This window comes from Saccopteryx bilineata, chromosome 7 (assembly GCF_036850765.1).
Source record: "Saccopteryx bilineata isolate mSacBil1 chromosome 7, mSacBil1_pri_phased_curated, whole genome shotgun sequence".
In the NCBI taxonomy this organism is placed as follows: Eukaryota; Metazoa; Chordata; class Mammalia; order Chiroptera; family Emballonuridae; genus Saccopteryx; species Saccopteryx bilineata.
Window position 1 is genome coordinate 84,827,414 of NC_089496.1, and position 23,803 is coordinate 84,851,216.

Consider the following 23,803-nt stretch of genomic DNA (forward strand, 5'->3'; position numbering starts at 1 on the left):
CCATTTTGGAAAACTTTGGTCTTATCTCCTCAGTTAAACAGTGTACCCTATGATCCAGCAATGCCATCCCATGGCCACTGTGTGCTGCCACATGCTCCGCAAAAACCACAAACAAGAATGTTTAGTGAGCCGGGATGGCGGCCTCTGCAGTTGCGGGTTCCATCCCCAGTCAGAGCACGTAGAAGCCATCAAGGAGTACACAACTAAATGGAACAACTAAGGGCCTGACCTGTGGTGGCACAGCGGATAAAGCATCGACCTGGAATGCTGAGGTTGCCGGTTCAAAACCCTGGGCTTGCCTGGTCAAGGCACATATGGGAGTTGATGCTTCCAGCTCCTCCTCCTTCTCTGCCCCGCTCCTCTCTAAAATGAATAAATTTTTTAAAAATCTTAAGTGGAAAAACTAAGAGGAACAACGAGTTGATGCTTTTTTCTCTCTCCCTTCACCCCCTATTCTCCCCCCCACCTCTTTCTCAGTGGGAAATTTTTTTTACATGTTCACCGAAATATTAATTTCTAAACAGCCAAAATTAAAAGCAACATATCCAGCAGAATGGTTTTTAAATCGTGGCATGTAACGGCATATCTTAAATGTTTATTATTGTTTTTCTAATTGACTTTAGAGGAAGGGAGAGTGAGAGAGAGACAGGAACATCAATCTGTTCCTGCATGTGCCCTGACTGGGGTCTAACTGGCAACCTCTGTGCCCCAGGATGAAGCTCTAACCAACTGAGCTATCCGGCCAGGGCTCATGGCACAGCTAACAGCAATGGAAATGAACAAAATCCACTTATATGCACCATCATGGATGACCCGCACATATGATGATAAGCAAAAGAAGACACACACAGAAACCACTTACTATATAATGCCAATGATATCAAATTTTAAAAACAAACAAAACTATAGTGTTTAGAGATACTTGCTTAAGTGGTAAGCTTATAAAGAAAAGCCAAGATTTATTTACAATAAATTTTGGGATAATGGTTACCTTTGAGGATTAATGATTAAGAGAAGGAATGAGAGCATGAGGGGAGTTTCGAGGGTGCTAGCAATGTTCTTGTGATAAATCATTGAGCTATGGGGAAAAGCGAGGGGTTCACTGAAGTAAATATGACAAATGTTAAGATTTGTTGAAGTTGAGTGATAAGAAAAGAGTATTGATTATATTATTCTATATATTCATATGTATAATCAACATCTTTCACGACAAATTATTTTAAGAAACCAAGTAGTTTTGGCCAAAATTTTGCTATAACTTGATGTAAATATAGAATATCAAAGTATATACTAAAAACTAATTTCCTCATCATAAATGTTTTAGATGGCCAGAACCAAGAGAATCAGGTTAGGTATGTAGGCACGAAGACATAGCAAATGGCTTCAGTATTTAAACGCATATACTAGGCAGCTATCCTGAAGAGTGATAAAGGCAAGCAAGACCTACCCTTCAAAAAGGATAATCTTGATAACCTACTTATAGTCTGCAATTATTATTTTTACCACTAGATGGAACCATACATGAAAAGTGAAATGTTTAGTGAAAGAACTGGAAACAGAATTCAAAGCTAAAAAATCAATTACAGAAAAATGAAATACATGTGCTTTAGAGCTATGCTGAAGCCATGAATCTGAAAAATCCAACTGCAAAAAAAAACAACAACCCATATCCTGCAGATGTATCTTTTGGCTGACTACTACTAAAACTGCGTATCCACAAAACTTAATGTTTTCTCCCTAGTGAACTGCTTAACTTGATTTGTTCTTCAAGAACCACAATCTTGGCACTATCTATCAAAATATGAGCTATATTTAAAATTGTCTAAATACGTCAATGTTGCAGGTTCAATCCCAGTCAGGACACATACGAGCCTCAACCAATGAATGCATAGATAAGTGGAACAACAAATTAATATCTCTCTCTTTAAAATCAATCAATAAATTAAACATTTTAAAGATTTTATTGATTGATTTTAAAGAGAGAGAAAGAGAGAGAGAGAGAGAAAGGCAGGGGGTTGGAGGAGCAGGAAGCGTCAACCCATAGCTGCTTCTGATATGTGCCCTGACCAGGGAAGCCCAGGGTTTCAAACTGGCGACCTCAACATTCCAGGTTGACGCTTTATTGACTGCACCACCACACATCAGTCAATAAATAAAATTTTTTTTTTTTCTGGATTCTTTTTTTTTTTTTTTTTTTAATTCATTTTTAGAGAGGAGACAGAGAGAGAGACAGAGAGAGAGAAGGGGGAGGAGCTGGAAGCATCAACTCCCATATGTGCCTTGACCAGGTAAGCCCAGGGTTTTGAACCGGCGACCTCAGCATTTCCAGGTTGACGCTTTATCCACTGTGCCACCACAGGTCAGGCAATAAATAAAATTTTTAAAAAATATTTTAAAAACACTATAGCACCTGACCAGGCAGTGGCACAGTGGATAGAGCGTTGGACTGGGATGCAGAGGACCCAGGTTCAAGACCCCGAGGTCGCCAGCTTGAGTACAGGCTCATCTGGTTTGAGCAAAGCTCACCACCTTGGACCCAAGGTCGCTGGCTTGAGCAAGGGGTTACTCGGTCTGCTGTAGCCCCACGGTCAAGGCACATATGAGAAAGCAATCAATGAACAACTAAGGTGTCACAACAAAAAACTAAGGATTGATGCTTCTCATCTCTCTCCGTTCCTGTCTGTCTGTCCCTATCTATCCCTCTCTCTGACTCTGTCTCTGCAAAAAAAAAAAAAACAAACAAAACCACTATAGCAAATGTAGTTGTCATTATAGTGACATGCAATTACAAATTTAATATTAAGAACTATGTGATTTCTATACTTCATTCATGAACTTTTTTCTCTTTTTATTGATAGTGATAGAACCTGGCAGAGACATCTTTATCTCTAATCAGATAACATTATTTTAAAGCATGTTAAATAATATTTTACTTCTTTATTACAACACATTTCAGAAACTTGAACAAAGGTTAACCAAGTCATTTTCATTTTCATTTTCTATGGTGAAAATGAAAAGGACAAAATATAATTCGGATCACATAATCAGGAACCTTTCTGAAATGAATGTAGTTTTACACAGTATGTTGGACAAAATTTTCTGTTGAACTGGCAGAAAGTTTATCTGTTTTACATTGGCTAAGAACACTGTTGTATTTTGTTATCTTACCAAGTCCCAAAAAATTAGTTTTATGCTACGTAATATACTCTAGCCAATAAGCTAAAGAAATAAAGTCCAAACCTAGTTATTTATTTGAAATTGATCTACATGCCTTTAAGGAAAACATCTCATTTTCATACCTGTGGATATAAACAATATTTCGATTACATATTAATTCTTCAGAAGCTCAAGGGTTAATAATACAGTGTAACTAAACTCAGCTGGCAGGAGTTTGAATTTTTCTTTATCTGTGGTTGTTTCATTCTTGCAGTAACAAAAAATCCGTGTCTAGTTTTCAGGCAATAGCTAAGCTTAACAAATCACCTGTATTTATCTTAGTAACTGATATTGTTATTTATTATGTTTTCATCTGATTATCTTTACCACTAGATGGTAAAGACTTTCTAGTTTTGAACTGGATACTAACATATTTCTCATTATAAAACATCATTAACTGCCATTAACCCACTCCACGTTTAAATAATTATTTATAAAGTAGAACACAAAACTTGTCAGCATCTAACAAAATTGTTTTAACCCCTGCTCTCACGATTGTTTTATAGTGAATCACAAAACAGAACAGTGGTGGATGGCCTAACCTACATGAAGGCTGAACAGTTAAAACTTTTTTCAAAAATCATAATTTAGCCCTGGCCGGTTGGCTCAGTGGTAGAGCGTCGGCCTGGCGTGCGGGGGACTCGGGTTCGATTCCCGGCCACGGCACATAGGAGAAGCGCCCATCTGCTTCTCCACCACCCCCTCCTTCCTCTCTGTCTCTCTCTTCCCCTCAGCCAAGGCTCCATTGGAGCAAAGATGGCCCGGGCGCTGGAGATGGCTCCTTGGCCTCTGCCCCAGGCGCTGGAGTGGCTCTGGTCGCGGCAGAGCATCGCCCCCTGGTGGGCAGAGCGTCACCCCTGGTGGGCGTGCCGGGTGAATCCCGGTCGGGCGCATGCAGGAGTCTGTCTGACTGTCTTTCCTCGTTTCCAGCTTCAGAAAAATACAAAAAAATAAATAAATAAATAATCATAATTTATTTTATCATTAATAAAAATTTTTTTAAAAAGAGCAATGGTTTTCCTACAAGATTTTAAATAGTAGTAAAGACCATAACATAAAAGAGTTACTGCCTTGGCCGGTTGGCTCAGCAGTAGAGCATCAGCCCAGCATGTAGAAGTCCCGGGTTCGATTCCCAGCCAGGGTACACAAGGAGAAGCACCCACCTGCTTCTCCATCCTTCCCCGTCTCCTTCCTTTCTATCTCCTTCTTCCTCTCCCACCACCAGGGCTCTATTGGAGCAAAGTTGGCCTGGGCACTGAGGATGGCTCCATGACCTCCATCTATGGCTCCAGTTGCAACGGAGCAACAGCCCCAGATGAGCAGAGCATCGCCCCCTAGTGGGCTTACCAGGTGGATCCTGGTTGGGCGCATGTGGGAGTCTGTCTCTCTGCCTCCCTGCTTCTCATTTCAGAAAAATACAAAAAATAAATTTAAATTTAAAAAAAGACTTAGCCTGACCAGGTGGTGGCGCAGTGGATAGAGCGTCAGACTGGGATGCGGAAGACCCAGGTTCAAGACCCCAAGGTTGCCAGCTTGGGTGCAGGCTCATCTGGTTTGAGCAAAGCTCACCAGCTTGTACCCAAGGTCGCTGGCTCAAGCAAGGGGTTACTCGGTCTGCTGAAGGCCTGCGGTCAAGGCACATATGAGAAAGCAATCAATGAACAACTAAATACCACAACAAATAACTGATGATTGATGCTTCTCATCCCTCTGCCTTCCTATCTGTCTCTATCTATCCCTCTCTCTGACTCTCGCTCTGTCTCTATAAAGGAAAAAAAAAAAGTTAGCTGTCCAAATGCAAGGTACAGCTAATAAGCTCTAAGAATTCAGAAGTAGAAGAGTATCTTTCACCCTTATACCAGAGTTGAGATTTGAACTAGGTATTAAAAATGAGTAGGGTTTGGATAGTAAAAAAAAAAAGTAGTGGCCCTGGCCGGTTGGCTCAGTGGTAGAGCGTTGGCCTGGCGTGCGGAAGTCCCCGGTTCGATTCCCGGCCAGGGCACATAGGAGAACCGCCCATCTGTTTCTCCACCCCTCCCCCTTTCCTTCCTCTCTGTCTCTCTCTTCTCCTCCCGCAGCGAGGCTCCATTGCAGCAAAAGATGGCCCCATTGCAGCAAAAGATGGCCCCATTGCAGCAAAAGATGGCCCGGGCTCTGGGGATGGCTCCTTGGCCTCTGCCCCAGGCGCTAGAGTGGCTCTGGTCACCACAGAGCGACGCCCCCGATGGGCCGAGCATTGCCCCCTGGTGGGCGTGCCGGGTGGATCCCCGTCGGGCGCATGCGGGAGTCTGTCTGACTGCCTCCCCGTTTCCAGCTTCAGAAAAATACAAAAAAAAAAGAAAAAAAAAAGTAGTACTTAAATAAGGGGCTTTTTGTTTGATTTGTTTTCATTTATTGATTTTCAAGAGGAGAGGAGAGAGAGACATCGATTTGTTGTTTCTCCTATTTATGTATTCACTGGTTGACTCATATGTTCCCTGACCCAGGATCCACTCCGCAACCTTGGCATATGAGGACGACACTCTAACCAACTGAGCTACCAGGCTAGGGCTTGTTTTTTTAAGAAACATAAAATGCTTTCTCTATGTATTAGGGGAAAGCCCTTTCCAAGACATAACCTTAAACAAAAGGAAGTGCGAAAGAGAGTTACAGAGACAGAGGACATCTGTTGTTTGTGCTACCCAACATCTATTTCCCCCTTCCTCTGATAACGGCATCCCTATTTTCCTCTGAGCATTAACCTCTCCATCTTTCATTCTATGTGGTTTGGTAAATTGATACCCAGTGTGAGCATATGACTCGGGTATAACTAATCAAAACATTCTATCCTCTTCATTGACTCAGGCAAAGGCCCACAAGCGGAACCAGGACAAAAGGACTCAATTCTTAAACTCGTGCTAGACATTAAGATAGCTCAACTGGTAGAATATACAACTGAAGCTGTTGGTGGTCCATAACTGCCACCTTTTTGTGAAGAACCTACTTCTTATGAAGCAACTCCAAAGTAACCTAGTGACACTGAGATTTGAGGTTATCAATACAGATTAAGTTGTGCTTGATCTCTCTCCTAAACTTCTCAATTTCTTGAGCCAATCAATAGCACCTCTTTACTAAGGTAGCTTAAGTCTGTCACATATAACTGAAAGAATCCTAGCAAAAGGAAATATATAAAAATGCCTCTAGTAGGAATCTGAGCCCTCCTTTTCCTATCTTCACCTTCGGAGGACAGAGTAGCCATCGTGGGTCTTCTGCCTCCCTGCCGCCTTCCTGAGATGGTCTCACTTCTTACTGTGCTCACAATCACCACTGCCTGCAAAGCCTGACCCTGTGGCTGTAGCTGGCTGCTCTACTTAAAAGTCACCTCTCTTCCCTATCTTTCTTTTTTTAATTTGTTTTATCTCTTGTGCTTCTCCTTTCCACACCATTATTCAAATGCTTCTTAGTTTTTCATAAACCAGTCTTGGTTTTTCGCACAAATGCGAACCTTTGTTCAAATGCACCAATCACAGCATACACAGCAAGCATCCTTTGGTTCTTCATCTCAACTCATTTCAGCTATTTTCACCATTTACATTATTCAAAAATTCTTCTAAAAAATTTTAGCCTGACCTGTAGTAGCACAGTGGATAAAATGTTGACTTGGAATGCTGAGATTGCCAGTTTGAAGTCCAGGGCTTCCCCAGTCAAGGCATGTATGACAAGCAAGCAATGAACAACTATAAGTGAAGCAACTATGATTTGATACTTCTCACTTCCCCTCTGCTCTCTGTAAAATCAATAAATAAAATCTTTTTATGCTAAATAACTGATGCTGTTATTAAATCTATATGAAAGATAAAAGAGTATCTAACTGATAATTATAATTAAAAACTACGCTTAGCCTGACCAGGCGGTGGCGCAGTGGATAGAGCGTCGGACTGGGATGCGGAAGTACCCAGGTTCGAGACCCCAGAGGTCGCGCGCAGGCTCATCTGGCTTAAGCAAAGAGCTCGCCAGCTTGGACCCAAGGTCGCTGGCTCCAGCAGGGGGTTACTCGGTCTGCTGAAGGCCCGCGGTCAGGGCACGTGTGAGAAAGCAATCAATGAACAACTAAGAAGTCACAACGCGCAACGAGAAACTGATGATTGATGCTTCTCATCTCTCTCTGTTCCTGTCTGTCTGTCCCTGTCTATCTCTGCCTCTGTAAAAAAAAAAAAAAAAACTACGCTTATTCAGCCCTGGCTAGATAGCTCAGTTAGTTAGAGCATCATCCCAATATGCAGAGGTGGCGGGTTCGACGCCCAGTCAGGGGCATATGGGAACAGATCAATGTTTCTGTCTCTCTCCCTCCTCTCACTAAACCTCAAAAAAAAAATTTATTTTTTTTTGGTATTTTTCCAAAGCTGGAAACGGGGAGGCAGTCAGACAGACTCCTGCATGCGCCTGACCGGGATCCACCCGGCATGCCCACCAGGGGGCAATGCTCTGCCCATCTTGGGGCGTCGCTCTGCCACAATCAGAGCCATTCTAGCGCCTGAGGCAGAGGCCACAGAGCCATCCTCAGCGCCCGGGCAAACTTTGCTCCAGTGGAGCCTTGGCTGCGGGAGGGGAAGAGAGAGACAGAGAGGAAGGAGAGGGGGAGGGGTGGAGAAGCAGATGGGCGCTTCTCCTGTGTGCCTTGGCCGGGAATCAAACCCGGGACTTCTGCACGCCAGGCTGACACTCTACCACTGAGCCAACCGGCCAGGGCCAAAAAAAATTTTTTTTAATTTTAAAACTACCCTTGTTCAAAAACTTCATGTGCAATAAATACCCAAATTAATAGGCTGAAATGCAGTAAGTTTTTAAAATTCCATATATACCAGTAATATATATTTCAAGATCATTACAAATACAAATTTCTAAAACTTCATATAAATACATAACCCAGCTTAAAAAAAATCACCACAGGAAACTGTGAAATGTCAGAGGAGCCCGCTCAAAGCCACACACCATTATAGTCGTGGAAAAGCACCGCTCAACAACGTACTACCCGGGATCGTTGCAAGTTTGAAACTACAGGGATCAATAAGGTAAGACTATATATCTTAAACATCAGCATGCCTCGAAAAATAAAATAAAATATAAACAATAGTTGTTAAGTTAAATATAATTTAACAGTATTGCTTCAGGTTCAATGTTCCAGGAAACTGTCACGCCATTTGGAATACAGAAACCTTTTTTTTCAGCCAAGAAAGTAAGGGTTTATTAGTTGAGGAAATGACGCCAACCCCAGAGTCATAGGTAAGCTAGTGCTCAAAGACGTGGCTCCGCCCTGGCCGGTTGGGTCAGTGGTAGAGCGTCGGCCTGGCGTGCGGGGGACCCGGCTTCGATTCCTGGCCAGGGCACATATGAGAAGTGCCCATTTGCTTCTCCACCCCCCCCCTTCCTCTCTGTCTCTCTCTTCCCCTCCCGCAGCGAGGCTCCATTGGAGCAAAGATGGCCCGGGCGCTGGGGATGGCTCCTTGGCCTCTGCCCCAGGCACCAGAGTGGCTCTGGTCACAGCAGAGCGACGCCCCGGAGGGGCAGAGCATCGCCCCCTGGTGGGCAGAGCTTCGCCCCTAGTGGGCGTGCCGGGTGGATCCCGGTCGGGCGCATGCAGGAGTCTGTCTGTCTCTCCCCGTTTCCGGCTTCAGAAAAATACAAAAAAAAAAAAAAAAAAAAAAGACGTGGCTCCCAGATAGCTTCCAGGGAATGGGTTGTATGTGGGAAAAATTGTTAATTGTGGTGGCTACATTAGTTGGGGCCAGTGTAGGGAGTAGTTGATGCAAACAGTATAGGCTTTTACAAGTTAACATGCAAATAAGTATCTCAATACAAATTTAACTGCCAATTACTTTCTTGTCCTCTCTGATTTCTTTCTGTCCCTCCTCATTCATTCAGATTCTATACACTTCATATTTTTCTATAATTAATGTAGGAAGTGCTGCAGAAAGGGAAATGGAACTTGGAGATAAAATGATTTTCCACATGCACCAGTTATCAATTTACTGCCTCTCAGCCGTCATTGCCTACTCTGCAAAAATAGAGCCAGAGCCTTTAAATAGATTTCCTTTCCCAGCTGGCACAATGTTAAGTCTTATTAATAAAGGCCACTGGAGAGACACTGCAGGAGGAAGCCTTTGCCATCTGGGTCCAGGGTGCTCCTCTAGGCAAGCTCCTACTGTGTGAACAGCTTCGCCGGCACCCAAACGGCAGCACGGGCAGCTTCTCCAGACAGACTCCTGCAGTATACAGGTCGGCAGCACCTACGAAGCAGCAAGGTGAATTTCTCTTTTTTTTTTTTCTTTTTAGAGAGACAGACAGACAGGGTCAGACAGAAAGGAGAGAGATGAGAAGTATCAGCTCGTAGTTGCAGCACCTTAATTGTTCATTGATCACTTTCTCATACATGCCTTGACCAGGGGGCTCCAGCCAAGCAGTGACCTCTTGCTCAAGCCAGCAAGCTTGGGCTTCAAGCCAGTAACCTTTGGGCTCACACCAGCAACCATGGGGTCATGTCTATGATGCCATGCTCAAGCTGGTGATCCCACGCTCAAGCTGGCAACCCCACGCTCAAGCTGGCGACCTGCACTCAAGCTGGTGAACCTGTGCTTAAGCTGGATGAGTCCGTGCTCAAGACAGCACCCTTGGGGTTTTGAACTTGGATCCTCAGCATCCCAGGTCAACGTTCTATCCACTGTGCAACCACCTGGTCAGGTCATAAGGTGAACTGTCAACAAGTTCTACCACAGCCACTTCTCTGCCACAGGGAGCCATGGCCATGCCTTCTCCGGTACGCTCTAGATCTCTGCCCTAGTGGACCTCTTCCTTGTACATTCTATCTCAGTCTTAAGAATTATAGCTGATTCTTTTCAGCCCAGTTTATTCAAGTATAATTTACAAAATTGTAAGGTATTGAAAGTCCATAATGTGATGATCTGACATACATACACATTGTACAGCTGATTCCAATATAGATTTGTATATTCTTTTTTTTTTTTTTCTTTTTTCTTTTTTTTCTGAAGCTGGAAACGGGGAGAGACAGTCAGACAGACTCCCGCATGCGCCCGACCGGGATCCACCCGGCACGCCCACCAGGGGGTGACGCTCTGCCCACCAGGGGGCGATGCTCCGCCCCCCCCCCCCCCCCCCCCCCCCCCGGGCGTCACTCAGCTGCGACCAGAGCCACTCCAGCGCCTGGGGCAGAGGCCAAGGAGCCATCCCCAGCGCCCGGGCCATCCTTGCTCCAATGGAGCCTTGGCTGCGGGAGGGGAAGAGAGAGATAGAGAGGAAGGAGGGGGGGGGGGTGTGGAGAAGCAAATGGGCGCTTCTCCTATGTGCCCTGGCCGGGAATCGAACCCAGGTCCCCCGCACGCCAGGCCGACGCTCTACCACTGAGCCAACCGGCCAGGGCCGATTTGTATATTCTTTAGAGATCTCTTTACTTCTTAGTAGCCAATCTCTTGTTACTCTAATCCCGTTAAGAGTTGATAACTCTTTATATTAAACATTCTTTATTCAAATTACTGTATAGTTTCTGTGTCCTCATTGAACCCTGGCTGATAGATATATCAGGTAAAACTAGCAAAACATCAGCACAAAATAGATAGAATTTCTAGAAACAAACCATCATAAAAGATGGCTAATAAAAGCATAGTAAGAGAGTTCACTCAAAGTAACCAGAAGGTATCTTCAGGAAGAAAGTGCTGCTAAGCACCATCAAAAAAAAAAAGCAATAATCGAATCAAGTGTGATGTGAAATGATGATCTAATCAAGTGTGCTGTGTCTCTCTCAAGGATAAAATGTGCTAGCAAACTGACATAAATAGCTGGTATAATCTTCATGCAAATTACCAAATTAGCATATATCACTTGGCTTCTTGTGAGCTCAAATGGAGTCAGTTTTCCCAAACCCATCTAACAGATACAATAGTTCTAAACTTGCAATTAAAAAAAAAAAAAAAGATTGCTACACTCTGACAACCTTCCTCACATCTAACCAGAAACCTCCTTTAACACTTTTTTATCTCACAAGCTCTACAACCAAAGGTTAGAGCAGTGGTAGTCAACCTGGTCCCTACTGCCCACGAGTGGGCGTGCCAGCTTTCATGGTGGGCAGTAGCGGAGCAACCAAAGTATAAATAAAAAGATAGATTTAACTATAGTAAGTTGTTTTATAAAGATTTATTCTGCCAAACTTAGCGAAAATCCAACATAAAGTACTTGGTAAGTAATTACTATTATATGCTTTAACTGGCTGTAACTCTGCTTTATAAATTTTATAAAGTAAAGTTACTTCTCTACTTTATAAGTCAGCATTACTGTGGAACCGGTGGGCGGTTAGAAAATTTTACTACTAACAGAGATACAAAAGTGGGCGGTAGGTATAAAAAGGTTGACTACCCCGGGTTAGAGGCAAAGGAAGGTGAAGCATTGACCAGTTTATGCAGATCGCTTTTATAATTCTATTTGTTCTCCCCCACCCCCTTTCCACCATGACTGGCCTTATCTACAAATAGAATGATCAAACTCTCTAAGCCAGATATTTGATACAAATGTAAAATAAAAAGATTCATATTCAAGAAAGACTCCTGAAATATCTACTCTTCATTCCCCTCCAGAAAGAATTTGACAGCACAAATACAAGATATTTAAACTATATTATCCCATTTAACTTTTTCCTGTGAGAACAGACAGGCCTTCCTCTAATAAATAAAAGTCCCATCTGTCACTTTTCTTGAAGGGCCACATTACTGTCTTATTAAAGCAAGAACAAGATAATGAAAAAGTCTTCAAGCCTGACCTGTGGTGGTGCAGTGGATAAAACGTTGACCTGGAACACAGGGGTCACCAGTTCAAAACCCATACAAGATGCAACTACTGTACTATGAGTAGATGCTTCCCATTCCTCCCTCTCACCTCTCTATCTATGTATCTTTCTCTCCTTTCTCTAAAAAATCAGCAAATAAAATCTTTTTTTTAAAAAAAAAAACCTTTAAGAAGTCATGTGTTTAGTCACAAATATTCCATATTCTAAGGCAGGGGTCCCCAAACTACGGCCCGCGGGCCGCTTATGGCCCCCTGAGGCCATTTATCCAGCCCCCACTGCACTTCTGGAAGGGGCACCTCTTTCATTGGTGGTCAGTGAGAGGAGCATAGTTCCCATTGAAATACTGATCAGTTTGTTGATTTAAATTTACTTGTTCTTTATTTTAAATATTGTATTTATTTCAGTTTTGTCTTTTTACTTTAAAATAAGATATGTGCAGTGTGCATAGGGATTTGTTCATAGTTTTTTTTATAGTCCAGCCCTCCAACAGTCTGAGACACAGTGAACTGGCCCCCTGTGAAAAAAGTTTGGGGAACCCTCTTCTAAGGCATATGTAAATTAAATTAGCAAATGCAGGAACCTTTCCCTATCTCCAGGTACTTCCTTATCCTTCAAAATCCTTTCCAAACAGGATGCAAGACTCCTGCAGTTTACACCTAAGCTTCCTGCTGTTCCTAGCTTCGGGAGCAGGCATGGGCCTCAAATGGAACACCACTGACATACTGTCACAACTTCTCACAAGTGCTACCATTACCAGTTTTCCTTGCCTCCCTCCACCCCATAGCGTGTTTCTCCCTGTGTAAAACGTACCTTAAGTTTGGGGCCCGAAATTTGGGGGAAAAAAAGTATTACATAAAGTTAATGAACTCAAGTTTTATTCATCATAAAATTCATACAACTCCTCATCACTGTCAGAACTCCCATCCATTAGCTTGTTCTCATCTGTGTCTTGATGACGAATCACCGTCTTCAACGATGAGCAAAAAAACAAGCACAAAAAAGCAGGAAATACAAGTTAAAAAAATCTACAACCACTGTATAAGACGCACCCAGTTTTTAGACCCCAAATTTTTCCAAAAAAAGGTGCATCTTATACATGGGGAAATACAGCATGTTCCAGCTTGCTTTTTCTGGTTCACAGTAGGGTTTCTTTCCAGTGAATATTGAGGTTAAAAAGCCTGTGACTCTTTTATCAATTTCCCCTCTTCATCTAATAATAGTTAGCACTTTGTTTTTATGTCTCTTTTAGATTCAAAAAGCAGTGAGCTGTATTTCCTTACTGCCAATTATGTGGGAAGATGGCTACATTTCATTTCCTACTTTAGCTTTTTCTCTTTTTGATCCTTAAGAGTCTCATTATTTTTATACTACTATTGGTAGAGTGGACAGCTTCTATTTGTAGACTGCCTTTTTTCTTTTTTAGATTATTTTTTATTTATTTATTTTTAGAGAGAGAAACAGAGAAAAGTGGAGGAGGAGCAGGAAGCATCAACTCCCATATGTGCTTTGATCAGGCAAGGCCAGGGTTTCAAACCAGGGACCTCAGTGTTCCAGGTCGACGCTTTATCCACTGCGCCACCACAGGTCAGGCCTCAGGCCTATAGATTCCCTTTTAGTATAATCCACGTAAGAGTAACTTGAAGGTATAATAAACGAAGTGAGTTAAAGTTTAGAAAGAACATCACTCTGACAAGAGTCATCCTCAACGGGTCAAAATATAACCTGGAAATCTTTATAGACAGAGCAATTTTTCTTAATTCTTTTTTTTTTTATTTTTGTGTGTGTGTGTGACAATGATCATATACTCGCCATTCAACATGAAAATATGAATGTACAGATTAGTCAATGTCATAATAGTCAATTTATTATAATAACTTGTTTGGGAACAGATGGTTACTAAACTGATTATGGTGATCACATGGTAAGGAATATAAATGTCAAATCACTATGTTGTATACCTAAAACTAATATAAAGTTGTATGTCATCTATATTTTAATAAAAAACAAGCAAATATGTATTATCTGCAAAAGTCAGACAAGTCTTTCCTCATTTTTTTTTTATTTTTTTAAAATTTTATTTATTCATTTCTATAAAGAAAGGTAAGAGAGAGAGAAAGAGAGAAAGAGAGAGAAGGGGGGAGGAGCAGGAAGCATCAATTCCCATATGTGCCTTGACCAGGCAAGCGCAGGGTTTCAAACTGGTGACCTCAATGTTCCAGGTCGACACTTTATCCACCGTGCCGCCACAGGTCAGGCTCAAAGCTCTCGGCATCCAGGTGATGGAATTTTCTCAGCTCTTGTCTCCCAGGTCATGCCCTGCCCCAAGTGGCCTTGGACTATGAGTACAGCCTTGGTAATGACAAAGAAGAGAGAGACAGAAGGTGACCACTCTGCTGTGCCTTTACGAGAGCATCGTGATGTTTCTTGGTGGGACTTTTCAATCAATGTAGAGTTGATGTTTATGGATCACAGATGTACTCAACAACTGTCGGATACACATGCTTTCCAAATGTACGTGAATATTCACCAGGATTGACCAGGTGTCTTCAGTTGACAGTTCCATTTTCAGGGATTCACGCATGAAAAATGAAAATATGTGTCCATAAGAAGGTTTTGCAGCCCTGGCTGGTTGGCTCAGTAGCAGAGCATCTGCTCAGCATGTGAATGTGCTGGGTTCAATTCTTGATCAGGGCACACAAGAGAAGCGACCATCTGTTTCTCCACCCCGCCCTGCCTCCCTCCTGTAGCCATGGCTCAATTGATTTCAGCACACTCCTCATTTTTATGGAATACAAGGGGTCATACCATCAACAGAACATTAGGAAGATTACTATCTGAATGGCAAATAAGAATTCGTATGGAATTTATCACCATAAAGTAATATTGTATATCTTAGAAATGATTAAGACTAAAGGGGTCCTTGGGTTACGACACAGTTCTGTAATCCAAATTTTGATGTAAGCCGAAACACGCTAGCCTAAATCACTTACCTATCCTAACAGTTGTAAAACCATAATCTACAACATAAAAACACAACAAAGTCATGCCTGACCAGGCAGTAGCACAGTGGATAGAGCGTCAGACTGGGATGCAGAGGACCCAGGTTTGAGACCCCGAGGTCGCCAGCTTGAGCGCAGGCTCATCTGGTTTGAGCAAAAGCCCACCAGCTTGAACTCAAGGTCGCTGGTTCCAACAAGGGGCTACTCGGTCTGCTGAAGGCTCGCGGTCAAGGCACATATGAGAAAACAATCAATAAACAACTAAGGTGTTGCAGCGCGCAATGAAAAACTAATGATTGATGCTTCTCATCTCTCTCCGTTCCTGTCTGTCTGTCCTTGTCTATCCCTCTCTTTGACTCACTCTCTGTCTGTAAAAAATAAAAATAAAAAAATAAAAAATAGAAAATTAAAAAAAAAAAAAACAAAGCCACAGAAAAAGAATGCTGCGTATTCTTCCACCACACACAACCAAAGTAGTTCACCCACATAGCCCGTAAGTATGATGCTAACAGCATAAGCCTAAACATTTGTCTCAATTTCTTTAAGTTTTCATGGGAGTGAGCGTCGTAAACTAGAAACGTCATATGTTGAGACTCCTGTATTATTCATTCATTACTGACCACTAAACAAAACTAAGTTGGGAATATGAATAAAAATATACCTGTGTTCTGCCCTCAAAAAGCCTAATAGAAACCTAATTTGTCTTTTACAATATGGAATTGATAAAATAGCTTCAGGTTCAGATAAGATTCTGTGAATACCTATTGATCATGAAACTAACACTATCACCAAAATTTAAATTCAATTGGCAACATCCTTTAAAAGAATTCAAACTAGCCTAACCAGGCGGTGGCATAGCAGAGCATTGGACTGGAATGCGGAAGACCCAGGTTCAAGACCCTGAGCTCTCCAACTTGAGCGCAGGCTCGTCTGGTTGGAGCAAAAGCTTACCGGCTTGAGCAAGGGGTTACTCGGTCTGCTGAAGGCCCACGGTCAAGGCACATATGAGAAAGCAATCAATGAACAGCTAAGGTGTTGCATGACGCAACAAAAAACTAATGATTGAGGCCCTGGCCGGTTGGCTCAATGGTAGAGCGTCGGCCTGGCGTGCAGAAGTCCCAGGTTCGATTGCCGGCCAGGGCACACAGGAGAAGCGCCCACCTGCTTCTCCACCCCTCCCCCTCTCCTTCCTCTCTGTCTCTCTCTTCCCCTCCTGCTGCCGAGGCTCTATTGGAGCAAAGATGGCCCAGGCGCTGGGGATGGCTCCTTGGCCTCTGCCCCAGGTGCTAGGGTGGCTCTGGTCGCAACAGAGCGACGCCCCGGAGGGGCAGATCATTGCCCCCTGGTGGGCAGAGCATTGCTCCCTGGTGGGCGTGCCGGGTGGATCCCGGTTGGGCACATGCGGGCGTCTGTCTGACTGTCTCTCCCCATTTCCAGCTTCAGAAAAATACAAAAAAACCCCAAAAACTAATGATTGATGCTTCTCATCTCTCCATTCCTGTCTGTCTGTCTCTGTCTGTCCCTGACTATCCCTCTCTCTGACTCTCTGTCTCTGTAAAAAATAAAAAAATACTTAAAAAAAAAGAATTTAAACTATTTCTGCTACAGAATAGTATTTTATCTACAGATTTTCATCATAGTTCAAGATCTTACAGCAGCATAAAGAATGATTTAATCAGCCTGACCTGTGGTGGCGCAGTGGATAAAGCGTCGACCTGGAAATGCTAAGGTCGCCAGTTCGAAACCCTGGGCTTGCCTGGTCAAGGCACATACGGGAGTTGATGCTTCCAGCTCCTCCCCCCGTCTCTGTCTCTCTCTCCCTCTCTCTCTCCTCTCTAAAATGAATATATAAAATAAAAATTAAAAAAAATAATAATAATAAAAAATTAAAAAAAAAAAAAGAATGATTTAATCAAATTTACTGAGCCCCTCTATGGTTTCCAGGCAAAAAATGGTCAACCATTTATAGGCAGCTCCAAAAGTAGAAAACTCTTCCCTATAAAATTTAAGTTAATTTTTTACTGATTGATTTTAGACAGAGAGAGGAAGGGGAAAAAGAAAGAGAGAGGGAAGCATTCACTTATTGTTCCATTTAGTGTGTTCATTGGCCCTGACCAAGGATAAAACACGCAACCTTCCTGTTTCCAGATGAGGCTCTATTTAACCAACAAAGCTAACTGGCCAGGGTCCCTATAAAGTTCTTAATAATACATTCAACCATACACATCTCAGCTAGGGGAGGAGCTCTGTGCCCATTCGCAAACCCAGGTTTGCAAAACTTAGAATCTCATGAGCACCAAGAGACATCAAACTAAGAAAGTTAGTGATTCACATTGACACACGAATCATATTTCCCTATGTTTAAGACATTCCAATGTATAAGATGCACCTTAATTTGGGGGCCCAAAATTTGAAAAAAATGTACAGTCGTCCCTCACCATATCATGGTTCACTTTTTGCAGTCTCACTGTAGAGGTTTTTTTTTTTTTTTTGAGACAGAGAGAGGGATAGATAGGGACAGACAGACAGGAACAGAGAGATGAGAAGCATCAATCATCAATTTTTTGTTGTGACACCTTAGTCGCTCATTGATTGCTTTCTCATATGTGCCTTGACCGTGGGCCTTCAGCAGACTGAGTAACCCCTTGCTCAAGCCAGCGACCTTGGGTCCAAGCTTTGCTCAAACCAGATGAACGCATGCTCAAGCTGGCGAACTCAGGGTCTCGAACCTGGGTCCTCAGCATCCCAGTCCGATGTTCTATCCACTGCGCCACCGCCTGGTCAGGCTGTATGGAGGATTTTTAAATTGTATATATCTAATTTTATATTGCGGATTTTGCACTCTATCATGGGATTTTGCACTCTATCACAAGATTTTGCTGTATATAGGTATTTTTATATATTTATTATTTTAATTATTTTTGTGGTAAAATAAGCATTTTCTAGCCTAAAAAATTGAAAAATACAAAAATATAAAAAATATTAGTTAAAACATTAAAAAATAATATTAAATTGAAATAAAGCTTTAAAATATATATAAATAATAAAATAATATAAGGTCACTACACGAATTTTTGCCTATTGGGGGGTTCTGGAACCTAACCCCTGCGATAGACGAGAGACTACTATATTACATAAAGTTACTGAACTCAAGTTTTATTCATCATCAAATTCATACAACTCCTCATCACTGTCAGAACTCCCATCCATTAGCTTGTCCTCATCTGTGTCTGATGATGAATTACTGTCTTCAACAATGAGCTCAGCCCTGGCCGGTGGTGGCGCAGTGGATAAAGCGTCGACCTGGAAATGCTGAGGTCGCTGGTTCGAAACCCTGGGCTTGCCTGGTCAAGGCACATATGGGAGTTGATGCTTCCTGCTCCTCTCCCCCTTCTCTCTCTGTCTCTCTCTCTCCTCTCTCTTTCTCTCCTCTCTAAAAATGAATAAATTAAAAAAAAAGGGAATGTAAAAAAAAAATGAGCTCAAAAACAAGCATGAAAAAGTGGGAAATGCAAGTTAAAAAAAAACAACTACAACCACTGTATAAGATACACCCAGTTTTTAGATCCCAAATTTTTCGGAAAAGGGTACATCTTATACATGGGGAAATACAGTAAATAAGATCACGCTACTGCAGCAATTTTCAACTGGTGGTTAGCAAGAATTTTTAAAACATTCAGTACTTGACTATTTGATCAGGGACACTGACCTCTTTTTCCCTTAGACTGTCAAATATAAAAATGGCAACACCTAGCGTGCGGAGGACCCGGGTTCGATTCCCGGCCAGGGCACATAGGAGAAGCGCCCATTTGCTTCTCCACCCCTCCGCCGCGCTTTCCTCTCTGTCTCTCTCTTCCCCTCCCGCAGCCAAGGCTCCATTGGAGCAAAGATGGCCCGGGCGCTGGGCATGGCTCTGTGGCCTCTGCCTCAGGCGCTAGAGTGGCTCTGGTCGCAATATGGTGACGCCCAGGATGGGCAGAGCATCGCCCCCTGGGGGGCAGAGCACCGCCCCTGGTGGGCGTGCTGGGTGGATCCCGGTCGGGCGCATGCGGGAGTCTGTCTGACTGTCTCTCCCTGTTTCCAGCTTCAGAAAAATGAAAAAAAAAAAAAAAAAATGGCAACAGCCAACACAACAATAACTGTCCAGTGTGAATGCCTTGTCTTGAAGCATAAATATATAGGCCTATAACAGAGTTGCATCTTATTGGTCACATTGCATAATAAGGTTGCATCTGATGAGTTCATTCTTGGTACCTGAAATCCTTATATACAAGTATAGGCACCTGATTTATTTTATTTATTTGTTTATTTTAGTGAGGATGGGGGACAGACAGGAAGCGAGAAAGATGAGAAGCACCAATTCTTTGTTGTGGCACCTTAGTTGTTGTTCATTGACTGCTTTCTCATATGTGCCTTAACCGGGGAGCTCTAGCAGAACAAGTAACCCTTTGCTCAAGCCAGCAACCTTTGGGCTCAAGGCAGCAACCTTTGGGCTTAAGCCTGTGACCATGGGGTCATGTCTATGATCCCACGCTCAAGCTGGCCACCCCACATCATGCTGGTGAGCCTGCACTCAAGCTGGCAACCTTGAGGTTTCAGATTTGGTCCTCAGCATTGTAAGCTGATGCTCTATCCACTGAACCACCACCTGGTCAGGCTATTTATTTATTTTTAATCTTTTTTATTTACAGATTTGATTTCAGAGAGAAAGGAGAGAAAGAGAAAAACAACTCGTTTTACCCACCCATGCATTCATTGCTTGATTCTCGTATGTGCCCTGACCAGGATCAAACCTGCAACCCTGGAGTATTCGGTGACATTGCAACCAACTGAACACCCAGCCAGGTTGGCATCTGATGTTCTGTTGTTTTATTTTTATTTTTTTTTAAAGACCAATACAGCCCTAGCCAGATAGCTCAGTTGGTTGGAGCACTGTCCCAAAGCACAGAGGTTGCCGGTTCAATCCCCAGTCAGGGCACCTACAGGAACAGCTCGATGTTTCTGTCTCTTTGTCTCTCCCTGCCTCTCTCTAAAAGCTTAAAAAAAAAAAAGACCAATACAAAAGTTTATTTAACATAGCTCAATGTGAGAATGTACATGATTCAATTTTTTTTTAATTTAGAGAGAGAGGACGTAAGAGAAAGAGACAGAAACATCCGTTTCTGTATGTGCCTTGATTAGGGACCAAACTGGCAACTTTAACATACCGGATGAGATGATGCTTTAACCAACTGAGCTACCCAGCCAGGGCTCGATTTTTATATTGTAGTAAAACAGGTGCTGTGGAAAGGGGACACAAGGAAGCAGTTGATTTCTCTGATGAACACAGCCATTCTTTATACGCATTCCAAGGCTTCTAACATGATGATACAACTTCTTCAAATTACTACCATTCCAATACTGTTCTGTTGCCCACTAGTTGCCATCTCTACATAATCATCTACCACAAGATTCATAAAGGGATCAAATCCCTGCAATGATCCTTGGACACATCTGCCACCATTTAATTTCAATGATAACTTCTGCTTTTGATTTTTTCTAAGATTTTATTCATTGATTTTTTTTTTTTAATGGAGGGGGGAATGAGAAGGACCAATTCATAGTTGCTTCACTTTAATTGATCATTGACTGCTCGTAGTTTGTGCCTTGACCTGGCAAGCCCAGGGTTTTGAACCGGTGACCTAGCACCCAGGTCAATACTCTATCCACTGTGCCACCACACGCCACGCTCAACAATAACTTCTTGTCCTTAAGGTTTTATTGCCTGACCTGTGGTGGCGCAGTGGGATAGAGCGTCGACCTGGAACACTGAGGTCGCTGGTTTGAAACCCTGGGCTTGCCTGGTCAAGGCACATATGGGAGTTGATGCTTCCTGCTCCTCCCCCTTCTCTCTCTCTCTCTCTCTCTCTAAAAATCAATAAATAAAATATTTTTTCAAAAAAGTTGTTTAAAAAAAAAAAAAGGTTTTATTAATTCAGGAGGGTGAGCTTTGTTCCCAGTATCTAATCAGCGAGCTCAAAGACATCTCCAAACAGAATTCGTGGTCTGATTTTTTTAAAAGTCACTTTGAAGCAAAACAGAAAGGTAATTACTATTATATTTTATGTAAATCAATCAAAATTATACCTTTTTTTGTGAGATTGGCAAAAATATATATTTTTGGTGTGTGCAGAATTTTAGCAATAGTTTGTGTGTGAAAAAAAATAGTTTATGTGTGCGATGAGAAGAAAAAGGTTGAAAACCACTGCTCTACTAAATTCTAATATATATATAATCAAGACAATTAAGGTCTGCCTGACCAGGCAGTGGGGCAGTGGACATAGAGTCGGACTGGGACACAGAGGACCCAGGTTTGAAACCCCGAGGTTGCCAGCTTGAGTGCAGGCTCATTTGGTTTAAGCAAGGCTCACCAGCTTGAGCCCAAGGTCGCTGGCTTGAGCAAGGGGTCACTCAGTCTGCTGTAGCCCCCAGGTCAAAGAACATATGAGAAAGCAACCAATGAACAACTAAGGTGCTGCAACAAAGAATTGATGCTTTTCATCTCTTTCCCCTCCTGTTTGTTCCTATCTGCCCCTCTCTCTGTCACTCTCTCTATCACACACACAAAAAAAGACCATTAAGGTCTCAAGGCTGGAACAAGACTAGCTAGATATTTGTTTTCAAAAATGCTAAATTTTGGTGTGCTTGCTTAGGAGAAAACACGCTGCAGAAATAAAGTCATGATCTCCTATTGCAGATCCCTCTAATCTGCTTAGTTGTTCTAGGAAATATACTGAGTACCTGCAAGGCTCAGAGGTAAGAGCTTTAAAAGAATTGCCTAATTTAATCCCAACATTTTCTGGAATAGATCTCATTACTGCCATTACAGATGAAAAAAACTGAAGCTGAGCCTTACCCATGGTGGAGCACAGGATCAAGTGTTGACCTAGAATGCTGAAGTCGACAGGTTCAAAACCCAGGCTTGGCCAATCAAGGCACATAAGAGAAGCAACTACAAGTTGATTCTTCCTGCTCCTCCCCCTTCCCACCTCTCTCTCTCTCTCTCTCTCTCTCTCTAAAATCAATAAGTAAAATACTTTTAAAATATACTTTTTTAATTTAAAAGAAACTGAAGATAAGAGAGGTTTAAAAATTAACCCAAGTAATCTATTATTTTTGGTGCCACTGTAAATGGGATTGTTTTCAGATAATTCACAGTTTTTATGTAGAAATGCAATTGATTTTTGTATGTTGATTTGCATCCTGCAACTTTATTAAATTTATTAGTTCTAACAGGTTTTTTGTTAAGTTTTTAGGATTTCCTATGTATAAGAACATATCTGCACACAGGGATAATTTTACTTATTCCTTTCCAATTTAAATGCCTTTTTTTTTTCTTGCTTAATTACTCTAGCTAAGCCATCCAGTACTGTGCTGAATAGAAGTGGCAGAGCTGGGCATCCATGCCTTCCTTGTTCCTGATCACAGTTGGTTATCACTTCATACCTGTCAATATGACGATTATTAAAAAAGAAAAGTGTTGGTGAGGATGTGGAGAAATTGGAACTTTGGTACACTGTTGATGGCAATGAAAAATGATGAGGCCTGACCTGTGGTGGCACAGTGAATAAAGCGTTCCACTCCAATCCCCTTTCTCTTGCTTTCTTTTGCTTTTTCTAAAATCAATAAAGAGGAAGAAAAGGCCTGACGGGGCCGTGGCGCAGTGGATAGAGCGTCGGACTGGGATGCGGAGGACCCAGATTCGAGACCTTGAGGTCACCAGCTTGAGTGCGGGTTCAACTGGCTTGAGCAAACAAAAACAACAACAACAACAAAAAGGCTTACCAGCTTGGACCCAAGATTGCTGGCTCAAGCAAGGGGTCATTCGGTCTGCGGTTAAGGCACATATGAGAAAGTAATCAATGAACAACTAAGGAGCCGCAACAAAGAATTGATGCTTCTCATCTCTCTCCCTTCCTGTCTATCTGTCCCTCTCTATGACTCTGTCACACACACAGACACACACACACACACACAGGCACACACACACACAAAACTGAAAATAGAACTATCATAGGATCCAGCAATCCCACTTCTGGGTATTTACCCAAAAGTATTAGAATCAGGATCTGGGCCCTGGCCGGTTGGCTCAGTGGTAGAGCATCGGCCTGGCGCGCAGGGGTCCCGGGTTCGATTCCCGGCCAGGGCACACAGGAAAAGCACCCATCTGCTTCTGCACCCCTCCCCCTCTCCTTCCTCTCTGTCTCTCTCTTCCCCTCCCGCAGCCGAGGCTCCATTGGAGCAAAGATGGCCTGGGCGCTGGGGATGGCTCCTTGGCCTCTGCCTCAGGTGCTAGAGTGGCTCTGGTCGCAACAGAGCGACGCCCCGGAGGGGCAGAACATCGCCCCCTGGTGGGCAGAGCGCCCCCCATGGGTGTGCCGGGTGGATCCCGGTGGGGCGCATGCGGGAGTCTGTCTGACTGTCTCTCCCCGTTTGCAGCTTCAGAAAAATACAAAAAAAAAAAAAAAAAAAAAAAAAAGGAAAAAAAAACCAACCAGGATCTGGAAGACATCTTAGCACTCCCCTGTTCAATGAGGCACAATTAACAATAACCAGGATGTGGAAACAACCTAAATGTCCATGGACAGATGTACTTAGAATGGAATATTACTCAGCTTTTATAAACAAAATTCTCAATCAATGAACAACTAAAGTGACACAATTATGACTTGATGCTTCTCATCTCTCTCCCTTCCTGTCTCTCTTTCAAAAAAAAGAA

At 42.7% G+C, this 23,803-nt stretch overlaps 1 protein-coding gene and 1 pseudogene across 4 annotated transcripts in view; both read right to left on the reverse strand.

Annotated features, from left to right (window-relative positions):
* The window catches only part of ARHGAP19 (Rho GTPase activating protein 19), an 83,244-nt gene that overhangs the window by 57,585 nt on the left and 1,856 nt on the right, over positions 1-23,803 (reverse strand). Inside the window, exon 1 of one of the 4 annotated variants that reach the window (XM_066239043.1) lies at positions 230-335. The exons of the other annotated variants lie outside the window; for them this stretch is intronic. Within the exon in view, the coding sequence (XP_066095140.1) occupies positions 230-255 (26 nt within the window). The 5' untranslated portion in view covers positions 256-335. Of the gene's footprint in view, positions 1-229; positions 336-23,803 lie in introns of those variants that run through there. 4 annotated transcript variants of the gene reach the window in all.
* Positions 20,382-21,766, reverse strand: LOC136310917 (small nuclear ribonucleoprotein G-like; annotated as a pseudogene).